Source organism: Schistocerca americana, chromosome 4 (assembly GCF_021461395.2).
Source record: "Schistocerca americana isolate TAMUIC-IGC-003095 chromosome 4, iqSchAmer2.1, whole genome shotgun sequence".
Taxonomy (NCBI): domain Eukaryota; kingdom Metazoa; phylum Arthropoda; class Insecta; order Orthoptera; family Acrididae; genus Schistocerca; species Schistocerca americana.
This window is the reverse complement of record NC_060122.1, coordinates 694,167,795-694,181,492: the sequence shown is the minus strand read 5'-3', so window position 1 is coordinate 694,181,492 and position 13,698 is coordinate 694,167,795. Positions and strand designations below refer to the sequence as shown.

General features: G+C 40.3%; 1 protein-coding gene across 1 annotated transcript in view; it reads right to left on the bottom strand.

The window, feature by feature from the left end:
* Nucleotides 1-13,698, bottom strand: part of LOC124613713 (papilin) — a 232,959-nt gene that overhangs the window by 149,959 nt on the left and 69,302 nt on the right. Inside the window, exon 3 of the mRNA XM_047142433.1 lies at nt 929-1,072. Within this exon, the coding sequence (XP_046998389.1) occupies nt 929-1,072 (144 nt within the window). The remainder of the gene's footprint in view (nt 1-928; nt 1,073-13,698) is intronic.

The window sequence follows — 13,698 nt, the reverse complement described above, 5'->3', positions numbered from 1 at the left end:
ACCGACAGCGCCGACTTCATCTTTCAACATGATGGTGCTCCACCGCACTTCCATCATGATGTTCGGCATTTCTTAAACAGGAGATTGGAAAACCGATGGATCGGTCGTGGTGGAGATCATGATCAGCAATTCATGTAATGGCCTCCACGCTCTCCCGGCTTAACCCCATGCGATTTCTTTCTGTGGGGTTATGTGAAAGATTCAGTGTTTAGACCTCCTCTACCAAGAAACGTGCCAGAACTGCGAGCTCGCATCAACGATACTTTCGAACTCATTGATGGGGACATGCTGCGCCGAGTGTGGGAGGAACTTGATTATCGGCTTGATGTCTGCGGAATCACTAAAGGGGCACTTATCGAGCATTTGTGAATTGCCTAAAAAAAGTTTTTGAGTTTTTGTATGTGCGTGCAAAGCATTGTGAAAATATCTCAAATAATAAAGTTATTGTAGAGCTGTGAAATCGCTTCAATCATTTGTAATAACCCTGTATATTATAAATTTAAGAAATCTCAAAAAGTTACATAGAACTGAAAGACTCACGATTTTTTGAACACATGATTTACATTTTTGTTTACATAGATTGTCTTACTTCTAATCTTCTATAGTAATTTATCATGTGATTGGTACGTAGTAATACCAAAAGAGCGATCGGCAACAATAAGATCCTGCTCAACCGAGTCATTTTGTAGGTGTCACTGTAAGAAAATGGTTGTGCTAGTCTTCCATTTGCAGTGTGTATATTCGTTACTAAAATTCGTCCAAAGAAATTCATTGCAATTTTCGAAGAACAGTAATTTTCTCAGCTGCGACATTAGAGGAGAGAGCTACCTTCGTTATTCTTTATTGAAGAAAGCAGAGGTTCTGAAAGGTGTTTACTGTGCGTCCTCCAAAATGTTTTGTGCTCATGTGAACTATTGGCAACACTGACCGAGACAGGAGAAGGTGTTGCAGCGCCGCAGCTCGGCGTCGTGGCCCTGGCAGCCGGTGCTGATCGAGCAGGCGCGCCGCCGCCGCTGCACGCCGCCTCCGCACGACGCGCTGCACGCCGACCACTCCGACCATGGCTGCCAACCTGCGGGCGAGGAAAACATTGCATATTCGTCCGCAGATACATTCCGCTGATCATTACACAGTGGATATACAGGGTGATTCAACTACTCCTGCCGACAGGTTCCATGCAACCCACAACGCCTTCAAAACCCATGCGTGAGAGTTTCATATTTTCTTGCTTGCTCCGTGCAAACTATTAGTCCTGCAGAATAAAATGAACAGGACCTTTCTGAAGGAATTTTAATGTAGTTAAATTTCGTACTGAGCCACATTTTTCACTGGAGGCCACGGTTTTCGAGTTACTCAAGAAAAATGCATTTCAGCGTCACTTTACACATTGTTCTTGAATAATTCTAAAACTACAGCCCCTAGCGAGAACGTATTACAGTACAGAATTTAACTACTTAAATTCCCTACAAAAAGTCGTGTTTACAGTTTCTCTAGATCTGACAGTCTCCTGAGTGATATTTAAGACATTGTGGGTTCCATTAAACTCTTGGGTAGGAGCAACTGAATCATCCTATATAAGGTACAGAAGAGAACCCAAAACGGAACCATGTGAGACTGCCTTTGTGATTTCTCCCCATTGACTAAAATTTTCTCTCCTTCCAACATCGTTTGGATTACTCAGTATAACGTGTTGCATTCTGTTTGAATAGTGCTTAATAAAGAGAGTGCAGAAAGTTGTGCTGAGTAATTCAATCAATAGAGATTATATATTGGCGGAAGTAAAGCTGTGAGGATGGGTCGTTAGTTGTGTTTGTGTAGCTCAGCTGATACCGCACTGGCCCAAGAAAGGCAAGAGCCCCAAGTTCGAGTGTTGGTCTTTTACACTGTTCTAACCTCCCACGAAGTTCCAATTCAAACAATGTTGGAAGGAGAGAAAATTTTGGTGACATGGAAGAAGTCACGTGAACAGTCTCACAGGGTTAACTTCAGGATTCATTCCTTTCTTTTATCTATATGCATGATCTTCCACTTATTCGTAATCAGAATTGGTACATTTTGGAAAGGATACTGCCGTTATAGTAAGTTTTGCTGCAGAGAAAGCATCATGAGAAAGGAAAAGAAGATACTCTTAATGATGTTTTCAAATAATTATTAAGTAGCTCTCTGAAAGTAGTCTCTTCCTAAATTTGATTTATATACAACAAATATAGCTGTACCAGCAACCGATACATCACACGGAACAGGAGCCAGCAAACAGGAATATATTACCGAAGAAGATGTCATTATCATTTAATAATACTGTGGAACTGGATGCCCTCAGGAAAACCAGCGATTGTTGTTCCTCCTTGGTTTTGGCCACTCACAGCATCAGCGTAGCAAGGCCATGTTGGCTAACTTCACAGGGCCAGAACAGTCACTAATCTAGACTGTTGTCTTTGCAATAACTGAAAAGGCAGTTGCCCCTGGTCAGGAACCATCACATAGTGTGACAATTTCTCGTACATCCATTCACTGACTGTGGTTACACCTACGGTTAAGTTGTTTGAGGCACGCAAGGAACCATCACTTAGTGTGACAATTTCTCGTACATCCATTCACTGACTGTGGTTACACCTACGGTTAAGTTGTTTGAGGCACGCAAGTCATTCCACCTCGGTGACGTCCATGAACATAGAAGTGGAGCGGGGGTTGATTTGGGGGCAGGGTTGAGACAGTTAAGAGTGTGTAGGAGTTTAGACTAATGAGATATACATATTATGAGAAGGGTATTTAATGAGCATTACACAAACTAATCCATGTTAACATCTCAAAAATCATCATGTAACGATACAAGTTTCATTACCATGTTGTATAATTTGTTTCTTTTCAATAATACAAATTTCTTTTTAAAACTTGTTATTACGAGTATTTGCCGTGCATAGACGCCTAACAATATATAGAAAGTAGTGAGGTGTCAGAACACGATTAGTATACTTATGCCATCTAGCGATAACGGTGATAACTGAACTCACCTATCGCTGTATGATGCTGCCACCAGACAGATAAATGACACATAAATGAAAAATTTTAAATCATAGGTCTATTTCATCATTGCAATTGACATGGACTTAGGTAAATACAAATGTACAGGATCATGTCTTTAGTTTTAAGACGTAATTAGTAGGGACTTCCCCGTGGAGGGGTTTTGCGGGCAGCATTACCTCCTTTTTACTCCCTAGAATATTCTCTAAGTAGAAGTGGAAGACAGCCTGGAGTTACGTGTGAAATAGCAAACACGTGCATTACGTTGTGGTGGACAAAATTGAGCATGAGTGTTATAAAAGCCTCAGATAGACGAGATAAAGTTGCTACTATTAATTCAGTTCTGCAGTGTTTTAAGCAGCTCCTATTGTGGCGTCACCTGGAAACCTATCAAATGTATGACGCGATTTATTCAACCGATATGGAAGCACTCCATCTTCAGGCCATAAGTGGCCCATCGGGACCATCCGACCGCCGTATCATCCTCAGGTGAGGACACGGAGAGGAGAGGCGTGTGGTCAGCACACCGCTCTTCCGGTCGTTATAATGGCTTTCTTTGACCGGAGCTGCTACTATTCGGTCGAGTAGCTCCTCAATAGGCTTCAAGAGGCTGAGTGCACCCCGAAAAATGGCAATAGCGCAAGGCGGCCTGGGTGGTCACCCATCCAAGGGCCAACCACGCCCGACAGTGCTTAACTTCGGTGATCTGACGGGAACTGGTGTATCCACTACGGCAACGCCGTTGCCAATTCTGATAATATTTGCTGACAAATATTGTACTTCAAGTGTAATATATATATACTTTAACTGTTACATTTCTGATTACGAAATGCTTTCAAGATTCAGCACCGCAAGGCTTAGGTGAGGCTTCGCCTCTGGTTTAAAATATTTTCAGTTACTTCGAAGGGTTAAAAGTTACCTCAGTCCCTAAAGTCACAAAGTTATAGAAGTTACTTGCAATTATTTTAATAACACGCAGGTGTTTGTACCATTCTTTCTTTCTATACAAAATCAGATTAATTTTCTGCGAAAAGAAATCATTTAATGCTCTATATTACCGCTGGGTTACTTGCAGGTTGCGTTACGTTGTCATTCTTTGAAAGAGAGCGTAAAATTTCCATTAATAATAAATAATTTTTTGCCTGCCAATGGAGATTAACTCACGCTACGTATATTTAAGACACATATATTTATACGTGGCGTTCCCATAAAGAATATGCAGAATTTAAATTGATACGTTACAAAATCATCGCTGTAGGTCGCGACTGACGCCGGCACGTGTATTTCAAACCGCACGTAGCAGTCTGTTCTGACTTTTACGAAGTAACTAAATTAATTCAGCACCATAGCAGTTACGCAAAAAGGAGGTAGTGGTACACTATCCAAGAAAACAGAGGTGTTTCTTACGGCCAGTTTGAAGTTGTTGTATGCTGGCTTACTGCAGGCATTACGTTACAGCAAGATCTATTGTGCTGCCAAGCATAACGATGGCAAGTACTGCGACATCTAAGCTACAGTTAAAAATTTGCATATTCTTCGTACTGCATCAATTCTTGTAAGAGGCCATAAGCCGTCCTCACCACCTGTGAAAAGATTAAATATATCTTTTTATTGGTGCAGTTCAGCGTAGAAGTGTATAATAATTTTCATTCTAGGACACCAAATTGTAAAATTCGTGACCCCATCTCTCTGTTTGTAAATATATGTAAACTGGTGTTAAATATAACAAGTTCTACATTTCTATTACTGGTATCATTGTGTGAAACATCGTAATACTACCAAAGGATTTTACAGTTTACTTTATGATGAATATTGTAGTAAATTGGATGCAGTGTTGCAGAAGAATACACCAAAATACAGTGTGTGTTTTTTTAACTAAAACATAAAATTACTGTGGCGATATTTCAGTCCACACGATTTCATAAATCGGTTTGCGTGCGACGAAAGTAACTTCCAGTTTGTTAAGATGCAGAATACAATGTTTCACTGTTTAATGAAGGTGTAATCGCATCATCGTAGGCTTGTTTCGACATAAAGTGTAATGTGTTAATAACAATACAAAGCACATTTCCTTACAGAATGATCAGATATTGTAATGTAATAAGAAAGTAATTACTACATGATATGCACCTAATAAGAATATCACCACCGTAGCTAAGCATCTTCAACGTTTAGCTCTTTTAATAACGTTAGTTTGTCGGTTCCTTTAATTAAAACTCTATTTATGTAGTGAGATACAAGCTCTACATCCTAGAGAGATATCAATAAGGTGATTACTACTTACTTACTACACCCGAGTGTCCGTCCACAAACATTTAAGTGTCCAATCACCACTCAATGTCGGTTATAGGCGAATACGTATCCGTATTAGGATATATCTGCGTGTGGCATCGCAAGCAGGTCACATGTATACATCGCGTACAATAAAATCCCCTCAACACTCTTAAGCATACTTACGAAATCACTTTTATGTTCTACAGTTTCTCCCTATTATTAACGATCTGTTGATTTCTGACTGCTGGGAAGTCCTGAATCCACTGACAAAGCTGTTCCAGTATTATGTCAGAGACTATTTCATTCACTAAATATCGTAGCGGAGTCGTAATAACCACCTCCCGAACGTTAAGGACGACAGAGATTAAAGGACGACGGCGATTAAATACTTAATCTAAAATTATTCTTGCCAATTACGTTACATTCTATGTTATCAAGTACACACTGCTCGTTAAATGAAAAATTTCGGTATTAAACTTCTACATCTACGTCTAAGTGATTACCCTGCTATTCACAATAAAGTGCGTGGAAGAGGGTTCAATGAACCACCTTCAAGCTGTCTCTCTACCGTTCCACTCTCGAACGGCACGCAGGAAAGACGAGCATTTAAATTTTTCTGGGGGAGCCCTGATTTCTCTTATTTTATCGCGATGATCATTTCTCCCTATGTAGGTGGCTGCCAACAGAATGTTTTCGCAATCGTAACAGAAAACTGGTAACTGAAATTTGATGGGAAGATGCCGTCGCTACGAAAAACACCTTTCTTCTAATGATTGCCACTCCAATTCACGTATGATGTCTGTGACACTATCTCCACTATTTCGCGATAGTATAAAACGAGCTGCGCGTCTCTGTAGTTTTTCGATGTCATCCGTCAGTCCCACCCGATGCAGATCCACACCGCACAGCAATACTCCAGAATAGGGCGGACAAGCGTGGTGTAAGCAGTCTCTGTAGTAGATCTGTTGCACCTTCTAATGTTCTGTCAATGAATCGCAGTCTTTGGTTTGCTCCACCCACAATATTATCTATGTGATCGTTCCAGTTTAGGTTATTTGTAATTGTAATCCCTAACTAATTAGCTGAATTTACAGCCTTCAGATTTGTGTGACTTATCGCGTAATAGAAATTTAGCTGATTTCTTTTAGTACTCATGTGAATAACTTCATACTTTTCTTTATTCAGGGTCAATTGCCACTTTTCGCGCCATACAGAAATCTTATCTAAATCATTTTGCAAGTAGTTTTGATCATCTGATGACTTTACAAGACGGTAAATGACAGCATCATCTACAAACAATCTAAGACGGCTACTCAGATTGTCTCCATGTCGTTAATATAGATAAGGAACAATAGAGGGCCTATAACACTTCTTTGGGGAACACCGGATATTAATTCTTTTTTAGTCGATGACTTTCCGTCTATTACTACAAACTGTGACCTTTCTGACAGGAAATCACGCATCAAGTCTTACAACTCAGGCGATACTCCGTAGGCACGCAGTTTAGTTAGAAGACGCTTATGAGGAACGGTGTCGAAAGCCTTCTGAAAATCTAAAAATATGGAACCAATTTGACATCCCCTGCCGATAGCACTTACTACTTCATGAGCATAAGGAGCTAGTTGTGTTTCACAAGAACGATATTTTCTGAATCCGTGCTGACTGTGTGTCAATAAATCGTTTTCTTCGAGGTACTCCATAATGTTCGAATACAGTAGATGTTCCAAAACCCTACTGCAAATCGACGTTAGTGATATGGGCCTGTAATTCAGCGGATTACTCTTACTTCCCTTGTTGGGTATTGGTATGACTTGAGCAATTTTCCAGTATTTAGGTATGGGTCTTTCTGTGAGCGAGTGGATGCATATAACTGCTAAATATGGAGCTATTTTTTCTGCTTACTCTGAGAGGACCCTGACTGGTATACAATATGGACCGGAGGCCTTGCCCTTATTAAATGATTTAAGCTGCTTTGTTACACCGAGGATATCTACTTCTATGCTTCTCATCTTGGCAGTTGTTCTTGATTGGAATTCAGGAATATTTACTTCGTCTTCTTTGCTGAAGGAGTTTCGGTAAACCGTGTTTAATATATCTGCTTTAGTTGCACTGTCATCAGTGACTTCACCGTTGATATCACGCACGAAAGGTATTAATTGCGTCCTGCCACTGGTGTGCTTTATGTATGACCAGAATCTTAATGCTTAATAATAAGCATTGGACAACCAGACACTATAACTGTCCATAGAGCCAAAATTTCATGAGATACAGGAAATATCCGAAAGGGTAATTCCATCTACTGAGGTGATTTGTAAAGACGAGCGATTTGTGGTAACACTGGATGCGTATCGAAGGATGTCTACAAAAAAGTCATAACCAAGTGTCTTTGTCGCAGTGAATGTTGCTGCTTCTAAAAGCCAACAAGGAACAATGGCACTGAAAGCTATTTTGCAAGCAGTAAACAGACAAGTTCTAACGCGATGCAACCGTGAAATTTGTTGCCATCTGGAAAGCTGGTTGTACGGTCGGTAAAATCTGCTAGGAATCAGCTGTGTAGAAAAAAACATAACGGCAACATCTAGTAATATTCCCTCAAAGTGGATCAGCTTAAACTATTCTAGCCATTATTCAGAGAATAGTATACTTCTCAGAAACAGAAGCCTGTTTGATCACAGCCTCTCGTTTGCAGCATTAATCCTGCATTAATCCTTCTTATAACTGTTACGTTTCCTAGGGTTCCTAAATGAAGAGGTCCATAGATTTTTATCTACTCGTATTTCCAAACTTGATAACGCTGTCGTCGATGGTTTTTTCCAGATGAAAAAGTTATGGTCTGGTGGCAAATGATCTGATAATGAAGATTGATTCAAACGTATCTATAACGGATGTCTGTTAAAATGTATTGTTTGTGATCTTCGAAAATTTGCTCTATGCAGTCATCGCGCAGACATCTCAAATATACTCCCCGATTTATGGCTTGCAAATACACAAGAATCATGACGTACCTTGATCTAAATGTCTAAATTTTGTGTATGACTTTACATATCTTGCGTGTGTACACACTAAAATCATGGAATTTCTCTTCGAATACGAGCCACAAATCGCACTGAAATTAAGCCATTTCTCTTTGAATGCAATTCGGAAATTGCACTAAAATTACACCATTTCCCTTTGAAGGCATACTGGTATGCAATCTAGAGATCCGAGATATCTAGAAACCAGTATAGAGTGAGTGCTCAAATGATGGCCATGTGCACTACAATCAACTAAGAGAAGGATCACATCTCTCTGTTTTCAACTGTGCATGCCCTGATGTGCAGATGGACTTTCTGGCACTATGAGTGCTGCGTTGCTCACAGCACCATGGCACTATATTTCTGTGAAATCACGTGTAACGTATTGTGGAAGCATGGAGTGTGAGGGGTTTTTGAGGAGCGACAGGTATATAGTCGACATAGGCTAGTGGTGAAGCAAATTGGCTCGCAACTCGTTGACTTGAGTTCGACTCCCTCTGCTACCAAGATTTTGTAGTTTTGTTTTATTTCTTGCAGTGTTAAATAACTGACAACGGTCTTGCTGCAGTGGTAAAACGGGTTCCAGTGAGATCACCGAAGTTAAGTGCTATCGGGTTTGGCTAGCACTTGGATGGGTGACCATCCGGTCTCTGGAGCGCTGTTGGCAAGCGAGGTGCACTCAGTCCTTGTGAGGCAAGTTTAGAGATACTTCATTGAAAAGTAGTGGCACCCGTCGTAAAACTGACAATAGTGGTGAGCGGACTTCATAACCATCAATATCCTGTTCAGTGATGCCTGTAGGCTGAGGATGATACGGCGCCCGGTTAGTACCGTTAGGGTCTTCTGAGTCCTATTTGGACGGTGTTTAGTTTTTTAGTGTTAAAGAATATATTTAAACAGTTTCGTCTTATCTAAATAGAATTAATGTATTCAATGTAGTTAAGATTACGACACTTGTAAGAAAGAAGGCTACAGATGGTCATAAAAAAAGATAGCATACGAGGAAATGTAGTATGAAAGGATTTTTTTATAGCACAAACCATAGCAATGAATTTATTTAAAACAGATGGCATTTTCCACTTTCACCGCATTAATTTTGGTTGTTCGCGGTTAGTTTCAGGCTTGTAAGCCATACTTAAGTTGTTCTGGTTCTGCTTTGAAAACTATGACCAGTTGTTGAAATGTCAGCGTCTTTAAATTCGTGTTTTCTATGCGTTTAGGTACACAAATGCTACCTTGTTGGTTTGACATCTTCACATTTTCAAAGATATTAAACCGTGCCCTTGTAAATGTCAATCTTTCAAACCCCAAGATAGGATTGGTGAACCAAAACAGACAGAGAACATAAATTTAAGGACGGTGACGTTTCAATATGTAAGATATAGTTTTCTGTAGCATATCCCATGAAATCAGTTCAAAATGTTCTAGAAGCCTGAAACTACCTGTGAAGAAACAAACTTAATACAGAAAAAGCGAGAAATGCCACCTACATTTAGTATGAAGGTGTTTGCTGTACATTACCTGCTAGAGGGGCCCATTTCCAGGAAATAAGAAGCAAGTAAAATTTAAAGAGTTAGGCAAGTCTTCTCCTAATGTAAATCCAACAACAGCTGGACGAGAGACGAGGCTCGCCGATTTGGCTCAAGCAGGTAGACGTCCCTATCAAGTTCCTGGCATATTTCGCCTCAATTGGGCATAGGAAACGATTGAACAATCTCTATAGATACACGCGCACAATCTGAGGGATGTTTGAGTGCGACTTCCCGTAACGGCGTGGCAACCAAGAGGTTAAGAGCATGAACTCAAAACTCGGATTAAATTCCTGTTGATTCCATGTTTCTTTATTTCACTGTATTTTATTCCTCTCCATGTTTAACGATTAATTATATTTAAATACATTAAAACAGTTCAATTACTGTATGTGAAACTAATTTATTCAGTTTAGTTACGATTACTACCCTTGTGTGTGAAAGGTTATAGGCCACCACATTATAGCAAATCGGTAAAACTTGTCACGAGTCTCCTCTGATCAGTACATGGTAACCGGCAGTCTCTGGATTCCTGACTCCACACAGATGTTTTCCTATTTTCCTTTCTCCTGTTTAATACATACTCTTTCTCATGACACAGTTGGATTTTGGGATTCAGTGGCAAAGCGTGTGCCGTCCCGGGCGGAACAAGGAATATTTTAGTCTGTCTTTAGCCCAAACCTTCACCTCTCAGTGATTTCAAGTTTTTCGAGGAAAAACACGTGATTCGGTTTCCACGTTAAATTACACTTTCCCTGTCTGCGGTAAGATTAATGGGATAGGTTAGGGACACACAGTCGCTGAAATGGCATCTGCATGAAAGAGGAGCACCTAGTTCTTTGAATCATAAGGAATTATCAGCTTCCTGTCATAACCACTCTAAGTGTAAGATATCACGCTGCAATTTAACTAGTATTTTTCTTATTACTGATGATCCATTATTTCCACCATACATTCACATATGTAAACACACACACACACACACACACACACACACACACACACATACACACACACAAACGCAGACCCACAGTGAGTTTCATATTCTCAAATACTACCTATAACAGCTTGGCCTCTACTTTCCAGTTATAGTAGTCAGCGTAGTTATCTAGAAATGCAGGGGTTTCAGAATCAAACTGAGGCTACTGAGGCGTTTGAAAGGTTTAGTATACACTTAACCTTGTGAATGCGTTTGAGAAATTTCTTGCATCGAAGAACGGCAGTACTGAACCGCCTGCTACCGATTTTACTCCTAGTGGTAGAGCTCGGAGTCATGCTATGCATATCTTGCTATCATAATAACATAATAAAATACCCAAAAACTGTACGTATCATAAGTAAAATCATACAGAGGCTTGCTCACTTCTTTGTTTCTCGAAATGTGATCTTTTCATGTGGTAACTTAACAACATAAAAGTAACAGTGCTAAGAAATAGACAACATTTTTAACAAATGTAGCGGTCATGAATGTCTAAGTGCAATTGTAATGTATTAATTAATAAGAAAACTATACATTTTTGTATAAAAGCAAACTTTTTCTCCTGTTAATCTGTTCTTCATTAAAATGTGATTCGACCCCTGATTTCTTGCGCGTCGCCTTAACTAGTTCATCTATCCGAGGACACTTCCATGAGCGGCTCAAATCTCCATTTGCCCTCGTGTCTCGGATAACTGAAGTGGTTAAGCCGACCGCTTGCTACAAGCAGACAATGCAGAGTTGAGTTCCAATCTAACTCTGTCATTTGTTATGAAATATTCTACAGCTGATGCTGAACCATAATCTCAAGCTGCGTGTTATTTCTTAATCAAATGCGGATGTTGATAGTCAACGCAATGTCTGAGACATTGGACTACCGTATTTCATGTCATGGGGAGGTGATGAGATGCGTTTCACCCTATGCGGAAATCACAGTAATACAGTGCGAGCACAAGGCAAGTAGACGTCAGGGCAAACGCAGATCTGAGCAGCTCAAGGTAGCGTGCTAGGATAGCCGGAATGGTTCAGGTGACCGCTCATGGCAAGTGGCAAATCTGGCTTCGAGTCCCGGTCCGACACGAATTTTCATTTGTTCTGGAATATTCTACAGCTGATGCGGAAACTTAATCGCAGTTTTCGAGTTAATTCTTAATTCAATACGGCTGTTGATCGTCTAAGCAGTCTCTCACACTGCACTAAGAAACTGAGTGTGTCGTTTCTTCAGTTTCGTTGATTGAGTTTATCTTTGGGTACATTGCAGTTAATCTGCCAACCAGATCTTCAATTTCAACTTCGTTACATTTTAATGTAGCATACTAAGGGGAAAAAAGCGACAAGCTACGAAAGAATTATCCGAAAGTGACAGAAATAGGTAGATGTTATTTACATGTACAGACATACAAATGACTACAGCTTCATAAAATTTGGATGATTTATTCAAGTGAAACAGCTTCACAAATTGAGTGAGTCGGAAATGTGTTGGTCCACCCTAAGCCCTTACGGAAAAAGTCACTCGGCTTGGGGCTCATTAACAGAGCTGCTGGATATGGAACCCTGTACCATCCCACATCAAAACAGAACGTTCTTCGATACGGCCAGACCGAGTCTTGTAAATAGTCTTTGAGTGGTGTACATCGTTGCCGCCGGTGTTCTCCTAAGGGCGGCGCCACCCGACCAGTATTCGAGGGCAGCAGCTGTAATGGCCGATGCATGTGTCGTGTACGGTACAGAGGTCTATATTGGACGACGACTGCTGCCCTTGCATCATCAGCAACAGCGTTCTTCCGAAGATGGCCGATAACTGGTTTGCCGAATTATTGGATCATGTCAGTTTTAAGATCTGGCAGCAAATGCGAAGAGACTTTCAAGACTGGATCCGCCGGAAAGCCTAGTAAGCCAGAAAAGTACCCGCATGTTGGCAGTTTGGGGCTGCTGTTAATTCCCACGACGATTCTCAGAAGTTATGGTAAGCAGTTTATGTTACTGCTGTTATACCTTTTTGTAATATGTTCGTCTGCGTGTTTTCCGTCCCGGTTACTTAAAAACTTGTGCAAATCACAGTAGAATCAATGAACTAGTTATATCAGGCTGACTATTAAGTGATTTCTTACCAAATGGTTGTTATTAAACTTACGGTATCACTGGAGGCGCTATTTCGTCCTCCATTGTGTTAAGTGTGGGCCCATTTAACTTGGCCAAGCCGCATGTAATTTATGGCACCTCTGTGATATCGTAGTTAAAGCTTTATTTATGGTTCCTTATTGTATCGCATGTGGACGAACGGTCACTCATCTCAAGGAGGACAGTTCTGTGTAAGTATAGTTTGTAAATTTATTTTTATTGTTCATCTGTCCCCAATGTGTTACAGAAAGGGGCGTTTCTAATTCTGTCTGTTCGTTTAGTTTATTCATAGACCCCGGAAACGGAGTCAACATGCGTATAATCGGTTACGCTTCTACTGAAACAGATGAATCACTTGCTGCTAAAAACTTAGTTATCCGTAGGCAGTGGTAGGTAAGGTGTCCTGCCATTTAGTCAAGTCACATTTCTGTTTTGGAATTCGTTTTGCTATTACTTGACAGTCCCATGTTACAGACGGAATTTGGTATACCCGATAGCAGATGTGTGCTATTTGTTCTTCATTATAAAAAAATTGGGCTTGCTGGTCAGGCACTAGTAAATTTATGTGCTTCGATATTTTTGTGGACTGCTCGCTCTAAATACTAATCTTCGATTTAGTGCACTGTGCTGCACTAAAAAAATATTTATACCTCTCTTCTTCTTTTTTAAACTGTACTCTGTTTAGCCACCGTTGCGTATTTATTCATTCATTCGATTATTTTTATTAAATTCTGCCTCCAGTTGCTTTGTATTCTTTTACGTT